The sequence below is a fragment of the Megalops cyprinoides genome, chromosome 2 (assembly GCF_013368585.1).
Source record: "Megalops cyprinoides isolate fMegCyp1 chromosome 2, fMegCyp1.pri, whole genome shotgun sequence".
NCBI lineage: Eukaryota > Metazoa > Chordata > Actinopteri > Elopiformes > Megalopidae > Megalops > Megalops cyprinoides.
Window position 1 is genome coordinate 9512156 of NC_050584.1, and position 14470 is coordinate 9526625.

Genomic DNA, 14470 nt, shown 5'->3' on the forward strand with positions numbered 1-14470 from the left:
CTCACTCATGCCACTGTGGAGCTTGACATGTAGTTGGTTTGAGACCTACAGCAATGGGTTGACAAGGGGTAGGCGCTCAGCCAGTTAACTCACAATTTGACAGAATGTTCTTGAAACAGTATTAGCAGCTCGCAACCTTAGGTAATAGCTGATGATGTTTTTTTTTTTTTTTTTGTATGAGTCATGTGAAATGAGTGAAGGTACCTTGAGGATTCCATTTACATACTGAAAAAAGGAAGGCATCTTGGTCTCTGACTGGGCCTATTTTCTCAAGAATCACCTGAATATTTTCTTTCAATTTATATAAAAACACACATTTTTGCACCATACTTTTGTCTTGTAAGTTGTTATTTAATATATAATTTAATATATTGCAATATATGGAGAGATGTGTTGTTCAACCGAAGTGTATATTGCAAAATATTTAAATTTATGTATTTTCAGTTAAAAAATATATTCTCTAAAATATATTGCAAATATATTTTGTATGGGAAGCAGTGCAGATTCTGTTTGATTATAATGCTACAAACAATGGCCAGCATTAACAGTTGCATACTGCTTTAGTATCTGTATTCAGTGTCTGCACAGTTCACAGCACATATTCATAATATCGTTTCATCTCTTGCCTGTGTTATGACAGTTGTGAGGACAGTGGCTCTGAAACTTTGCTTTGGCTGCAACATAAGCAATCAAATACATTCAGAGGATGCATCCTAATATTCTTGTCAAGACTTAATTCTATTATTCTCAATATGGAAATAATGGGAAACAAGACATTTTTTGAATTACTAGGGTACACGTGCTTTTGAATTAGTTGAATTACTTTCGGCTGAAAGGTCCCCAGTAGCTCATGGGCATTTGGTTTTAGTAATGGCATTGCATGTGCCCTCCCATTCAGGCTACAACGAGACCCATATTTTAAAACATCCCCATTCATTTCATAGGATATGTCTGACTCTGACTCTGTCTTGTACTTTATAGTTTTGCTTATCCTTAGTTTTCTTTTAGATGATTGTGGCACAATCTTATTGTGTAATCCTATGTATTCTGGCACATTGCTTGTACATTATACCTTTAATACCCAAAAAGAATAAAGTAAAAAGGTAGCCCTCTGTATTTATTCTTGACTCTCTTGGACAAACCTGCACATTCCTGTCAATTGAGACATAGGATTGCTGGCTTACTGGTGAATGAGATTGTACTGAAGTACTATACTATAAGCTTACAAATACAGTGTGGTACTCTATTTCACAATGCTTCGATAAAACGTTAACCATCAGTTGACGTTGCCACTTGCTACTTCAACAGGTGAGTTTCATTGACAATATTTTGAAATCCATCTGATCTGATAAGGTGCTGTATGCCTACAAAATAAAACTAGAATGTGTCAAGTATGTGTTTGACAAAGGCCTCATAGAAAAACCGCTCATAAGCCTGCCTTTGAAATTCTTTTGGTCGTCTTCAGGACACTGGCATAAGGTCTTTGTTTGTTTGGCATCTACGTGAAAGGCTTAAATAGGAGGTGATCGGTGGATTAACTCCTTTTTCAATGGGGTCAGCACATCACAGACCAACTGTCCTAATTAGCATATGACAATCATTCTCAGAGAAGGTTCAGAGAGAAAGAGAGAGAGAGAGCAAAAGACAGAGAGAGGGAGAGAAAGAGAGAGAGAGAGAAAGAGAGAGCGAGAGAAAGAGAGAGAGAGAGAAACATCTTTCTGTCTTGTGGTTGAAAAACATATGCTGTGTAATCTCCAGATGTTAATTATGAGAGGAAAGCATTAACATTGCATCACATGATATGGTTTCAGATCCTACAACTGGTAATGAGTGAGCAGTTGAAATTTGTTCAAATGGAAATTTCATTTCAGTTTATGGGTATTACAATTATATTTTGAAAAGATGCTTTTAACTCTTTGTTTCTGCCTCTGTAAAAGTTTATGCCCCTGTGATTCATATGTGCAGCTGAGTCGTTCTCTCTGCAGAACCCAGAGCCTTGTCTGCCCTGTCACAACCAATGCTTTCCAGATGCTAATAGAATTTCCTCCCCTTTGAGTTCCTCAGCTGCAGTGCAGATTGAACAGTGCCATTATTCAAATGAGAGGGACACCAGCACGCTGTTTAAAACAAGCATTCTTTCCTGTGTCTTCAGCCACTGAAAACAGAGTTTGTTCCATTTAGGTAATGTGTCTCTTGAATTTGCTTTAGAAAGGAACCCAAAATTTAAACATTGTTTATATATCGTTGAAACTGAATTTCAATTCCTGGCATGGCCAGTATCTCAAATAAATGTCTCTAAAATACTTAGAAAAAAATAGTTTTTTATGATGATTTGAACACACCCCAAGCAGAAAGTCAAAATGCTCATATATAAATGCCTAGGTGCATCTAGACAGCCTTTTTTAGAACCTTTGAAAATGATTTTAACAGTATTATTTGTTACTTATCAGATTTATCATGAATGCTGTACAAAAACATTCATGTCATGTTTAAAGTTCAGCAATATGATACACACAAAGTCCTTTAAAGGATCTTTCATGGATGATGTTCACCATTTGATGAATAAAATTCCACCTGATTAATCTGAATGCACTTGGAAACATTTCTCAATTAAGTGCAATTTTGAAAATTGTAAACACAATTGTCATTCAGGGAAAACCTTCCCATAATTATTAATAATAACTGCCAGCAGGAATAAGCCTGTACCTAGACCTACTTTATTTTCCCTTGACTTTGGATGCTATATCCCTTGATGCACGTATGCGTTTCCATTCACAGCCATCAAACACTGTCATAAGTCTTTTCCCTCTATTTGATCATATCTGATTGATTTAATTGGGACATACATTTTAATGCCGCACGGCATCAGGGTTATCTGTCCCATTTACACAAATTACAAGGATTATCAGTCAATTATTCCATATTTGTCCTCTTTAAAAACCTTGCAATTATCTAATGTCATTCTGATCTCAGGTAATCAGGGTTGTGACAGAAAGCCACTTTGCTGCCACTCACACCCACACAATGTTTTGGCTAGTGGAGAAATTTTGGACCATTTTCATAGTCACAGACAGGCACCAGTGACACATCAGTTCAGGGTCTGTTTGTGTTGGCCCATTGCATTATTTTAGTTGCATTTATTATCATATTGTTAAATATTGTATTGTTTTGTGAAGTATTTTGGGAATTTTGTCACTAGAAATAAATTAGAGAAACTCCTAAAACGGTATGAAATGTTTTTTTTTCCCTCCAAATCTGTTATAATCTGCTAGATATAAATTCAGGACTGTGCTTGTCTCATTGTGGCCCTACAGACTTGAGCTGAAAAGGCATACTTAAAATCTTCCATTCAGTGTTGTCTTTGATAGAGTGCAATGAACAGGGACCGTGAGGACAGTGGTTAGCTCACACCACGAGCTTGTGTTGCTGCACCCATTATTATTGGCTCATGACGTCAGCCATACTGTTCCATTACCCTTCTTCCCCAGTCAATTGTCGACATGCAGGGCTGGCCAGCGCTGCTGTGACAGTACCACTGGGACAAAAAGATGACACAGTTTGAAAACAAGCTGCAGATAAAAATGTATACTGTACATAAACTATATACCGTAAATATGTATAACTTTGTTTGATACTGCTTTCGAAAACACAAACTGGCTTTTATTTTTTTTTTGAGCATGTGCTGCAAAACTGGGAAAAAAAACCTATCGAAGTCATAAACTCCAAAGTGGTCACACAGTTGTATTTGAGATACTGCTATCCTTTCTCTTCCTGTTTTTCAAATTGATAATGTTTATTTTAGCACATGCATTAAATATATACAGTATATATGGATACTTGTGGTGGTAAAAAAAAAAAAAAAAAAACCTGTTGAAATGATCTCTTTACCTTTTTGTTCCATTGAAGGCACCCTGGGGCTACTGCTGTGTATGTAGTCATCCAAATTGATATTTCCTATTACCTTATTAAAAAGCAATTTATAAAATCCCCAGAAGGGATGACAAAATAAGGGGAACAATGCCAATTTTGACAATCCATCCAAAGACATAGGGAATTTAAAATAAGTAGCTGGGCATTGTTATGCAATGCTGTCAAATAGGCCTTACAGGTGCTTGTATAGCTAAGGTATATTCTTAGCTCGGTGCATCACTAAACAACCATGTCTGTATTTACATCAGGTACAGCAACAAAAGAAACTTTGGTACATGTACCCCCATAACTCACTAAGAAAACTTACAGTAGTGAAGAGAGAGTGGAAAAGAAAAAGAATAAACCTAAATTGGAGACAGAACATGTCCATGTGAGATTTACCACCCCAACAGCCCTGACCCCCTTCCCTCCCACTCTCACTCCACCCCTCCCTCCTCTGTCATTCCACTGTGATTGAACAAACTTAAATAAAAACTCCCACCCTTCTCCCACGTCACAATCAATGTGAGAAATGTAATGTGCCTGGAGTGACTGTCAGTGTTGGGGTGCAGTTCATTCTGTACAGTGCTAGTGGGAAGGTGCTGTCTGCAGCAGGACTAAAAGCCCTGTTGTCACTTACAAAATTAATCGGCTTGACTTGTGACTTTAAAATGCAAGACTGATAAGGAGTCAACAACTGCTGTTTCATTCAAAATGTACTTAGCGCATATTGCTATCCAGCTCTGAAACCTTAGATTAACTGTTCCCAATGAGCGGCTGAATCTTTTTACTTGGTCTTTAATTTGTGTCTTCAGTTTTGATGTTTATGTGGTCTGTTTAACTGCTTGATTGTTGGATTTTTTTTTGTTCATTTCTTTGTAATATTTGCACATGGTCAAGGATAATTGAAGCATGTGAAAGGCAGCGAGAATGCTCAACCTATGAAAGGCTTGTCAACCATCAGCATTAGTGCTGTTTGTTCTTATTGAGAGCTCAATAATGTGATCGTGTTCTCTTAAGCCGGGCTGTTATTGCATTATTACATCACTATACTCTGCTTCCTCTAGGGTAGTGTCAACATTGCACTGACGTGCAACAGCTGCAGATAGTGGCGTGTTTCACAACTACAAGCGTATAAATGTAATTAGTAAAACAATTTTACCAGGAATAGAATGAGATATTGCACTGGGTTGTAATAATTGCAATCACAATGTTAATGTAATAATAGTCATCCTATAATTACTGTATGTGTTTACCAGTCCAGTATGTACGCTCAATTTTAGTTCCGGCTGTGATTAATAAATAAGGGCTTACTGAGATGTCATATATCTGCTGATCTGGATTTGATATCAAGTCACAATCATCTTAGATTTATAAGTTTTAAGCCGTTATTAATAATATATAAAAAGTAAAGGCACTTATCAATTGCTTTTCTCAATTTGTATTCCATAATAAATTGCTTTGAATGTAATGCATGTTACAGTCAAGACAGTATATTATTATTATTTTCTTATTCTATCAATAAATTGACTGATTGGCCCAGATTAAACACTTATTAAATTTAATTTAAATTTAATTCAATTTAATTAAACACTTAAATGGACTTAATTCACTGAGACTGTTGTCTACATTTAGTGGTGCAATAGTTTGAGGAAAAAATATATAACATTACTGTTTTTGTCCTGTAATGGCGGTTCATATATTCTCAGTGATTACCCCCAAAATGGCATCAGTATGATTATTAGACATGACTTATGAAATAAATTAGAAAAATACAACAGTCAGAGGATGTAATGCTGTACAAGACAGAAGCATATTGAAGTCTTGCTCCCAGGAGAAGAAATGTTTGATGTTGATATTAAAGGTGTTTGTGGGGAGTTACATACAATAAATGAAGTGGTGTTATCTAAAAAAACTGTATTTGTAAATGTAATGTGGCTAGCATTTTTAGTGTGATTTTTTGCTCTGCTGCCTTTTGGGTTACGGTAGTCTGTGGTGAAATGGCATGAATGGAGATGTAGGGGGATATGAAATTTGTCAGCACTATAAAAGGCAAATAGGATACTGAGTGTAAGTCAAAAGATGTCCTACAGTGACTTCAGCACATTGTCAGATCACATTTAGAATACTGTGTCCAGTTTTGAGTACCATACTGTCAGTAAATAGAGGCCTTTGAAGAAGTAAAAGAAAAGGGCAACAAGACTGGTCCAAATGATCTAAAGTAAAAGTTGTATGTAAGTGAAAACTGTTACTTTACTGATCTTTACAGATCTTCAGTCTCACCAAAAGTTTACATTTTTAAAAGTGATTAAATCATTATTTAAAGTAGGTTACGCTAGCAGATTTATATTTTGTTGCAGGTGAATATGCAGGTGAATATAAAAATGTCTTGATCAGTTTTCATTCAGAATGTCATTCAGAATGATGGTGCAATAAGGTGGTAGGATAAGGTGATATAAACCATAAACCTGTCTTATTATTAAACCTGTCTCATTATACTATGTATTAACTTACTTTAAGTAAAAAGGCTTGACATTGAATTTAAGCTGTTACATAACTGAAAACTTTCTATGCCCCCACCCCCAGTCTACATTGACTTTCAAAACAATATATTTTTTTTTGTTCTTGCTCTGAACTTTTTTTTCTTTTTTGTACAGTATCATTATGTTTTGAATTATTAATTATTATCACAGTGGGGGGTTTGCCAATAATTTTAGGTGAAAATACTTGTTCATGACTGTGCAATGCGTAACAAAATCTATGCTTGGAGACAGATCGTTCTCATATCTAGCTATGCATGAAATGAATTGTTAAATCACACTCGGGCAATCTTCAGCTTAATTTTCATTACACTTTGTGACTGAAAAAACTAAACAATTATCTCTTTCATTTCATTCTTGCACAGTATTTTTCACTAATTTCAGGAGCCTCCAAATTCATTGTAATAAGTAATATGTGGACAAATTCATTACTCATAAGATAAGAATGTAGCACTGAAGCAATAATACAAAATGTAGTGAAATGTTTATAATGGTTATCATGCCATCTATTGCTGTTCAGACCGTAAGCTCATTCTGTCAAATATAAAACATCAAGTCATCTGATTACAACTATAGTAAATTAGTGATCGTAGTGTTAATGATTAATGTTTCCTGTCTGATCTCTGCAGGTGACCAACTGTACAAATGAAATGAGCACCATGCTGATCCCTCGCAGGCTGTCACATGACATCCCTGAGGAACCTTCTAGAAGGGAAAGAGCGCTGAGCGCTGCCAGTTACCTCACTGATGCCATGGAGGGTAAGGACTGTGGCATCTCTGAATGCCACTTTCTTACTATTTATTTCAAATATTCTTTCCTTTTCTCTCCCCCCAAGCATGTCACGCACACAAGAATTAAACATGCTTACCAGTAAAGAGCACCATATAGCTGATGTGTGCTTACTGTTTGTTACTGTTGACGATACTTTTTTGAATTACAATCAAATAATTATACAGTTTCACCTTGAAAAGATACAGGAATAGCCAATTTGAATCAGTAACTTTACAGACTACGCAATCCTATCAGTGCTTTGCCAGTTGGGTAACAAATATGTAGGAGTAACTTGCTATGAAGCTGATTCCATGACTGTAAAGGGAAGTCAGTGAAAATAAGCAGGAGCAAAAGCTCTGATGTGTTTCTGTAGATGCAAAACTAGTGATTATGCCAGTGTGGGCCTTGCATGAGTCAGACCATGGGTTACAAATTGTGATTGCACTTACTGAGCTGGATCAAACTGGAAGGAAGTTGTGTTCAGGTCTGATTTGAAATGATCGTTTCTATTGTATGATGCAATTTGGTGTACATATATGTGTCTTTTGGGTGGAACACTATTCTGATATTCCGGCATCTTTAAATTACATTAAGACAATTACACGGGATTGCTTATGCCATGTGTGTATAAAGACAGCTGAGATAGACAGTATAGACTCCTTTGACTGCAATGTGTCCTGTCCCTTGAACTAACTGGCTGAGAAACTAGCACACCTCCCTTGGTCCCTGTGCGACTGTCCCAAAAACACCCAGTAGGATTGTGCCCATCTGGTCCCTTAGATGTACCTCCCTAGAGGTATCTTTTTGTTGTTTTTAATGCGAGGTGTAATCTTTGATGAACTCGATTAAACATGAAACCGTTGGGCTGGAACTCTTCAGAGACCAGAAAGCCTTACCGTTTTCAAAATTTACAGTGATCCTCAAGGCAGGACGCTCACTTGACATGAAAAATTTCTCCGCAGCTATTGTTTTAAGTTGCTTATGATGTTTCTAGAACATTCTGTCAAGTTGCATGTTAACTGGCTGAGCACCTAACCTTTCAGATGTTTATCCAGTAGAGGTCATATCTGTGTGCCAAGCTCCAAAATGGTATACTGTAAGTAAGTACTAAATTAGTTGGCTTCATTTATCAGGGAGAGTATACAACTTAAAAGCATTAATGTCACATCATGTGATGGATTGTACCAAGGTCAGCCATGGGAAGTGCTTTATTGGTAGTCTCAATTTTTTTGGTGATGAAAAACACACACAAGAGGTTCTTCCTCTTCTTCTCCAGTCATACAGCTTCTTCCACCATGAGTGAAAGGACCATTGACTGTATTGCATTTTGTGGCACTGTTTCAGTTAGAAGGGAATTCGTAATGACTAATCCTTCAAAGACTGACTACTTTTTTCAGAATATCAACCTATCCAGTTAATGCAATTGCTAAAATATGTTAATCATGGTTTTGTGAGGAGGATTTTGACACTGACAACAGAATATCCTGACTGTTCCAGTGGAAAGAACTCAGAATGTTTCATTACCACTGGTACTAATGTTGAAAAAGGTCACCCTCATTCATCAGTGAATTTACAATTTGTTATTGTTTTCTCATTTATGCACAAATCTTTACTTTTGATAATCTCGAAAAGACACATTTTGCAATATACATGTACAAATGAGGAAAAACAAAATAAAGTGATCATATGCCAAAGGAGATAATGCCAGATACGAACAGAATGAGTTTCACCACGAGGGCCATAAAATCTGCAAATTCCCAAATAAAAAACAAATAGTCTGACTAACTTGAATATTTCTGTATTAACTAGAGAACAGAATTCTAATTGCACAATTTTTAACACATAGATTGTGTCAAGAGTCCATTACCAAGGGGAGGGGGGCAGAGGATGACCACTAAGCCAAGAAAGAATAAATCAATCTGTATAAACACTCAATACATTACACTACAGAAATAAAATTATGCTGAGTTCAGTGAAGGTGACAAGATTACAGCAATCACAATAGAAATGTGCCCTAGATTTCAGATCTGCGACAAGCAGTATAACATGAGGAGAAGAGCAATGTTAGGCGACTGCAGTCACAGTAAGCCGCCGTCCTGTTCTTCCCCTTTGTGCTTTTGTTCAGAGTTGTAATTAAAAAGACAGGGGAATTCATGCCCAGAGGCCTACCGTCAATTCTAAAGGCTGATAAGCTAATTGTTTATTCGCCGGGTAACATAATATAGCTTTAATATTTGCTCAGCATTGTAGCTGAATTGTTGTCCTTTTCATAAATTTCATTTATGTTTGGGACTGTAAAGCACTTGCCCATTACAGCTGTCTAGAGTTTCAATAGATCAATTCTTCCGGGAAACAACAGGAGGTGTAGTTGTGAGTACTTTCCCCTAAATCAATAACACCAGACAGGGCCCCTGTGCACACAGTGCAAAAAAGGATATGAAATACAAAAACACACACACGCACGCACGCGCACATGTGTGGATGCACGCACACACACACACACACACACACCAGCAGAATCATACCAAGCAGTCAGCCTTCCAGTGAGTGATTCTCTGTCTTGGTACTTGGGTTTTTGGTATAGTTACATCCCTCAACCCTCTCCTTAGTTTGCTCTAAAATATGACTTTCCTCCAGGGTGAATCACAGTTTCTGGACCCCATAAACAATAAACAAATTTCTGCTTTACTGCTCAGACCAGCCTGTGGTTTGTATTTCATAATTGTATTATGGACATTTTTGCCACTGTCATTGTTACATCCTACCTCCAATATAAGTGTCCACCAAGTAGGTAATCTGGAGTAATAACTGGTAGGGAAGATGTAAATTTGTACCTACATTAAGTAGTGGTTGTTATTGCAGGTAGTTTGATATTTTTAATGAGCAACAAAGTGGAGGTGAGGTATACTATGCACTTGCTCTGCTTAAAGCAGGCAATGCACATGCAGTGGAAGGAACTGTGAATACATCTGAGATTTTTAGCACTGTTCTCTTATTCTACAGAAATGTTACTACATTATTGACTTATATTCATGCCACTTTATCCATTTGGAGCCCCCAATATCGACCCACGAGAGTTAAGGTGCAAGATCTCATCACTTCATCACCAATATTCACAGAAGATTAGGAGTGTGGGAACTGGGGACAAGCTGTTTGTTTTCAAACGGGTCTGTGTACATAAGAAACCTGAAAACCATTCATTTTGTCATGATGTCTGATGTACCGGCAAAAGCCATGCGAATGTAATGTTAAGTTAAGAAATCTGTCCACAGAACTGGAGGAGTCCCAGCAGAAATGCCACCCTTGCTGGTATGAATTTGCTCAGAAGTACCTCATCTGGGACTGCTGCCCATTGTGGCTGAAGGTGAAGGAGTGGGTGAAGCTCATGGTGATGGACCCTTTCCTCGACCTGGCCATCACAGTGTGCATCGTACTCAACACCCTCTTCATGGCCCTGGAGCACTACCCCATGACCGATGAGTTCAACAGGATGCTGTCCGTGGGCAACCTGGTAAGTGAAGCATGCTGCTGGTACAGACAAGAGGACCGAATTATAAAAATTGTGCACACTAATGGTTGATGCAGTCAGGACGTTGAGACCAAAAGTACAAATTACCTCCTACCATCGTCGTTTATCTGTCATTCTGTACGTATGTTTTATCGCTGCTATAATGTATGCTTAATGTTCCTTCCCACAATAGCTGGCCTTATAAGTCACTCTGGATAAGAGGGACCTTCAAATTAAAAAAAAATACAGATAAATGAATAAATACATCTGTCACTCAAAGAGATAATTCCATTTCAGTCCAGAAACTCCCTTGCCTGTCTCTGCTTTTTTGTAGATATTCATTTGCTAGAAAAAAAGTAATTTTCTGAGCTTATCTGAGGGGAAACTAACTGTCTGATAGTCTTATTATATCCTTGATAGACGGGGGATCACTAGATGAAGGCATTGTGGAGAGCCATCCAAAAAGATAAACATTTGTATTAGATTATGTAAGGTGTCATAGTTGGGGTATTAAGACTTGAGCAAAGGCATTTTTAGATCCATAGATTATATTTTCTAGAATCTTTGAATGTGATTGCTCTTGGTTGGTTTTGTATTTACAATATGTAGGCTGGTTTACAGTATCCTGAGCTCAAGACAAAGAAACAGCTTTTTGCAAAATGTGTTTTTACTGCTTACTGTGTGACAAGTTGCTATTTTTGTGCAGCAGATCCGCTGAGAACATATGCTGCATCCCACAGCAATCGTGTCAATGTTTGTGAGATAGTTATGTCCTTAACTATCAATCTCTGTGGCTGCAGTTGGGACAGAATGGCAGTTTTGGCCATGGGCACACACAGTGCAAGCTCAAATGGCTCAGTGAGCTGCAGGAACTGAGAGGAACAGCACTCACAAAATGGCCCACTATTTTACATCTCTCGTGACAATTTGTGCCATTTCTGCATAATGAAATGATTACAATAATTATAATAATTGTCACAATCAATGAGAAAGTTATAATTGCTGCAACAATTTTTTTTCATATTCCACAATGGTGGTTGTATTTACTTACAAGCTGACTTTACGTTATGGCATAGATATTGTGTTAGTGGTGATTCATGCATTCTGCTTCTCTGCTTGTTTTGAATAAAAGGGTGGCCTAAAGTGGAAAAAATGCCCCTGATAGTGGCAAAGATGAAACTGTGTGCGCTTGCTTGTGTGAATGTATGTGTATGCTTCTGTTTCTGTGTGTGTTTGTCTGTGTGAGCATGTTTATGTGCCTTTGTGTATGTATATGTATGAGTGTGCGAGTGTGTGTACGTGTGTGTGTGTGCGTGTGTGTGTGTGTGCGCATGCGTGTGTGTGTGTGTGTGTGTGTGTGTGTGTGTGTGCTGCCCAAGTGGCATCCCAGGGAGCATGTTGATGGTTGGCAAGAACCTTGCTGTAGACCCTCAGCCATGTGTGCAAGGCACCCAAAGAGAGCCTGTCACAGGGCATTTCTCCTCAGCGTCTCACCCCAGCGGGCCTTCTGTTCGCATGAGCCTCAGCACGCTGGTGCTCAGCATCCGAAACTCCGCTCTGTGGCCCTGGCGACGGCAGGCATCCCGGCCGCTCGCGTGTGTCACGCCTTGGCCTCTCGTGCCCTCTGTCGATGGCACAGCCTGTAGCAGCCCCTGCACGATACGGGCACTGCTGGGAGGGTGACGTGTAGGTGGGCCCAGGGTCAGCTGCGAGGGCCACATGAAACTGAACTGTCACTGGCTTGTCTTCCGACGGTGCTTTGTGCAAGGGTGATCCAAAAACTGTCAAGAGGGGATTTTGAATCAGATCCCTGGTGTGTCCATTGTGTGAGTTTCGTGACGTTCGACAAAGCAAACACGTTGAGAGAGATCAAACCCTTTGAAACCACAGTGTCATTCAAGCTCAATATGTGGGCTTTCTTCTGTGTCAGTTCATATGTTGGACACTCACTGATTGCAAATGGCAAGTGATTATGCTGCAGACAGTTCAGATTTATTTTAACACGCACACAGTTATATAATATTCTGAGAGATCTTTAAGTTGCTTTTTTTAAAATCTTTTTTGTAACCATCATTTTTTGGTTGTACAAAGATTTGTGGCTCTCAGTGGCCCCACCTGCCATGGGTCTTCCCTTGAAACAAATCTTTTGCCCAATTAACAATAAAAGTGTGATATAGACATAGAGTTAAATGAACATTGATAGGGTCACATCAACAATGCTGATTTGCTGTGTTGGATCAATGAAGCCATTCTTTTTTGATAGAATATCTGAAAAGATTTTTACATATTTGATTTCACATGGAGTAACCCATTCTTTTTACTGTATTTATTGAATTGAGGATATTGTTTACATTTATACCACACACATAAGAGGGATTATCATTATATCATATGGCATGTGTAGATGCAGTATTTCAGGACTACTCTACAACATCTCTGGGGACATATCAGAATTTAAAGCTTATTTAAATGTGGCTATTTTTCTTCTTTTCCCTCAATCAGCCATGCAGGGTGTTACTCTGTAGTCATTTTATCTCATCTCTCGACACCACCCACCCCCAATCTCCCCAAGTTATTACAGGGTGGATTATTTCAGATGATGAAACCTGCATGAACGTCCATTGCCAGACCCACGGATATAGCAGTTTATAAAATAGATTTTTGGAAAACTATGGCCCTGGTCAAAATGCACTTGCAATGCTTGCATTGTTAACCATTTAAATCAGAGATCTGTATAATATTCACACCCTCCCCTACTTAAAATGCCACTTGATCAGTGCAACTTCCTCATTTTATTCTCCAGATAATGTGTGGAGCCTGCAAGGTTTATGTTTTTGATTAATAGCAAGTGTTTGTGTTTTTTTTTGTTTTGTTTTTTTTACAAAATGATGTTACAACTTTATTACTGATTTTACATAGAAGTAGTAAAGCTAAACATGCTATAATCCATAGAAGATTACATTGAACATGGTTGTATGTACTGTAGGAACTGAATAGACCTCTTAAAGATAATCTTTTGAGACATTCTGCTTAGCAAATGCCTCTTATCCGGTGAAATGCTGTTTTGTAGCTTAAAATTTTCAGAGCCATTGGCCCAGACATATCAAAAAGGTCTTTGCAAGGTTCATAACAAAACAGCATGCAATTTCAGACACTCAGATGGATACAGAGGTCCATGCTGACAGAGAACACATCATATCAGTGTTTGCACACACGACACATAGCCTTGCTGTTTATTGCAAAGTGAATGTCAACAGTTGAGTTGGCCAGTGCCACAGCAGCAGCTGATCTCATGTGAAGAAATCTGCAGTCATGTATTGCAGGTGCAGTAATTTAAGAAAGAAACAAAAGAAACAGCAACAGTGCCTACATGTTTCAAAATCTGACTTCATGGCTTTTACTGTAGCCGAAATTCATACAGACAGAAAAAAAGTTTGATTAAATAAATAGTTATATAAGAAATTACTGTCTAGAAGGAACCATTGTATTTGCCCTAAAATAAATCAATGGAAGAAAATTTTGCATGAGAAAACTGCTGGGGGCGGAATTGAAAAGGGCCGTGGCGTAAGCCACATTTAGTGACCTTTGCCGTTTTTTGTTTTGTTCGTCAGTAAGTGCATGTCTGAGGATCTTTGAGTTCCTAATTTAAGGTGCGTCTTGGCACATTCACCACAAAGAATGCATTCGCCTTTCTTCCGCTCTCGTCTACCAGGATCCAATTATGAAATTTGCGACGTGAAG

General features: G+C 38.1%; 1 protein-coding gene across 2 annotated transcripts in view; it reads left to right on the plus strand.

Annotated features, from left to right (window-relative positions):
- scn5lab (sodium channel, voltage gated, type V-like, alpha b) overlaps nt 1-14470 on the plus strand; it is a 112044-nt gene that overhangs the window by 39440 nt on the left and 58134 nt on the right. For both annotated transcript variants that reach the window (XM_036522610.1, XM_036522609.1), the window contains exons 12-13: nt 7079-7208; nt 10494-10732. In XM_036522610.1, coding sequence (XP_036378503.1) covers nt 7079-7208; nt 10494-10732 — 369 coding nt within the window. The remainder of the gene's footprint in view (nt 1-7078; nt 7209-10493; nt 10733-14470) is intronic.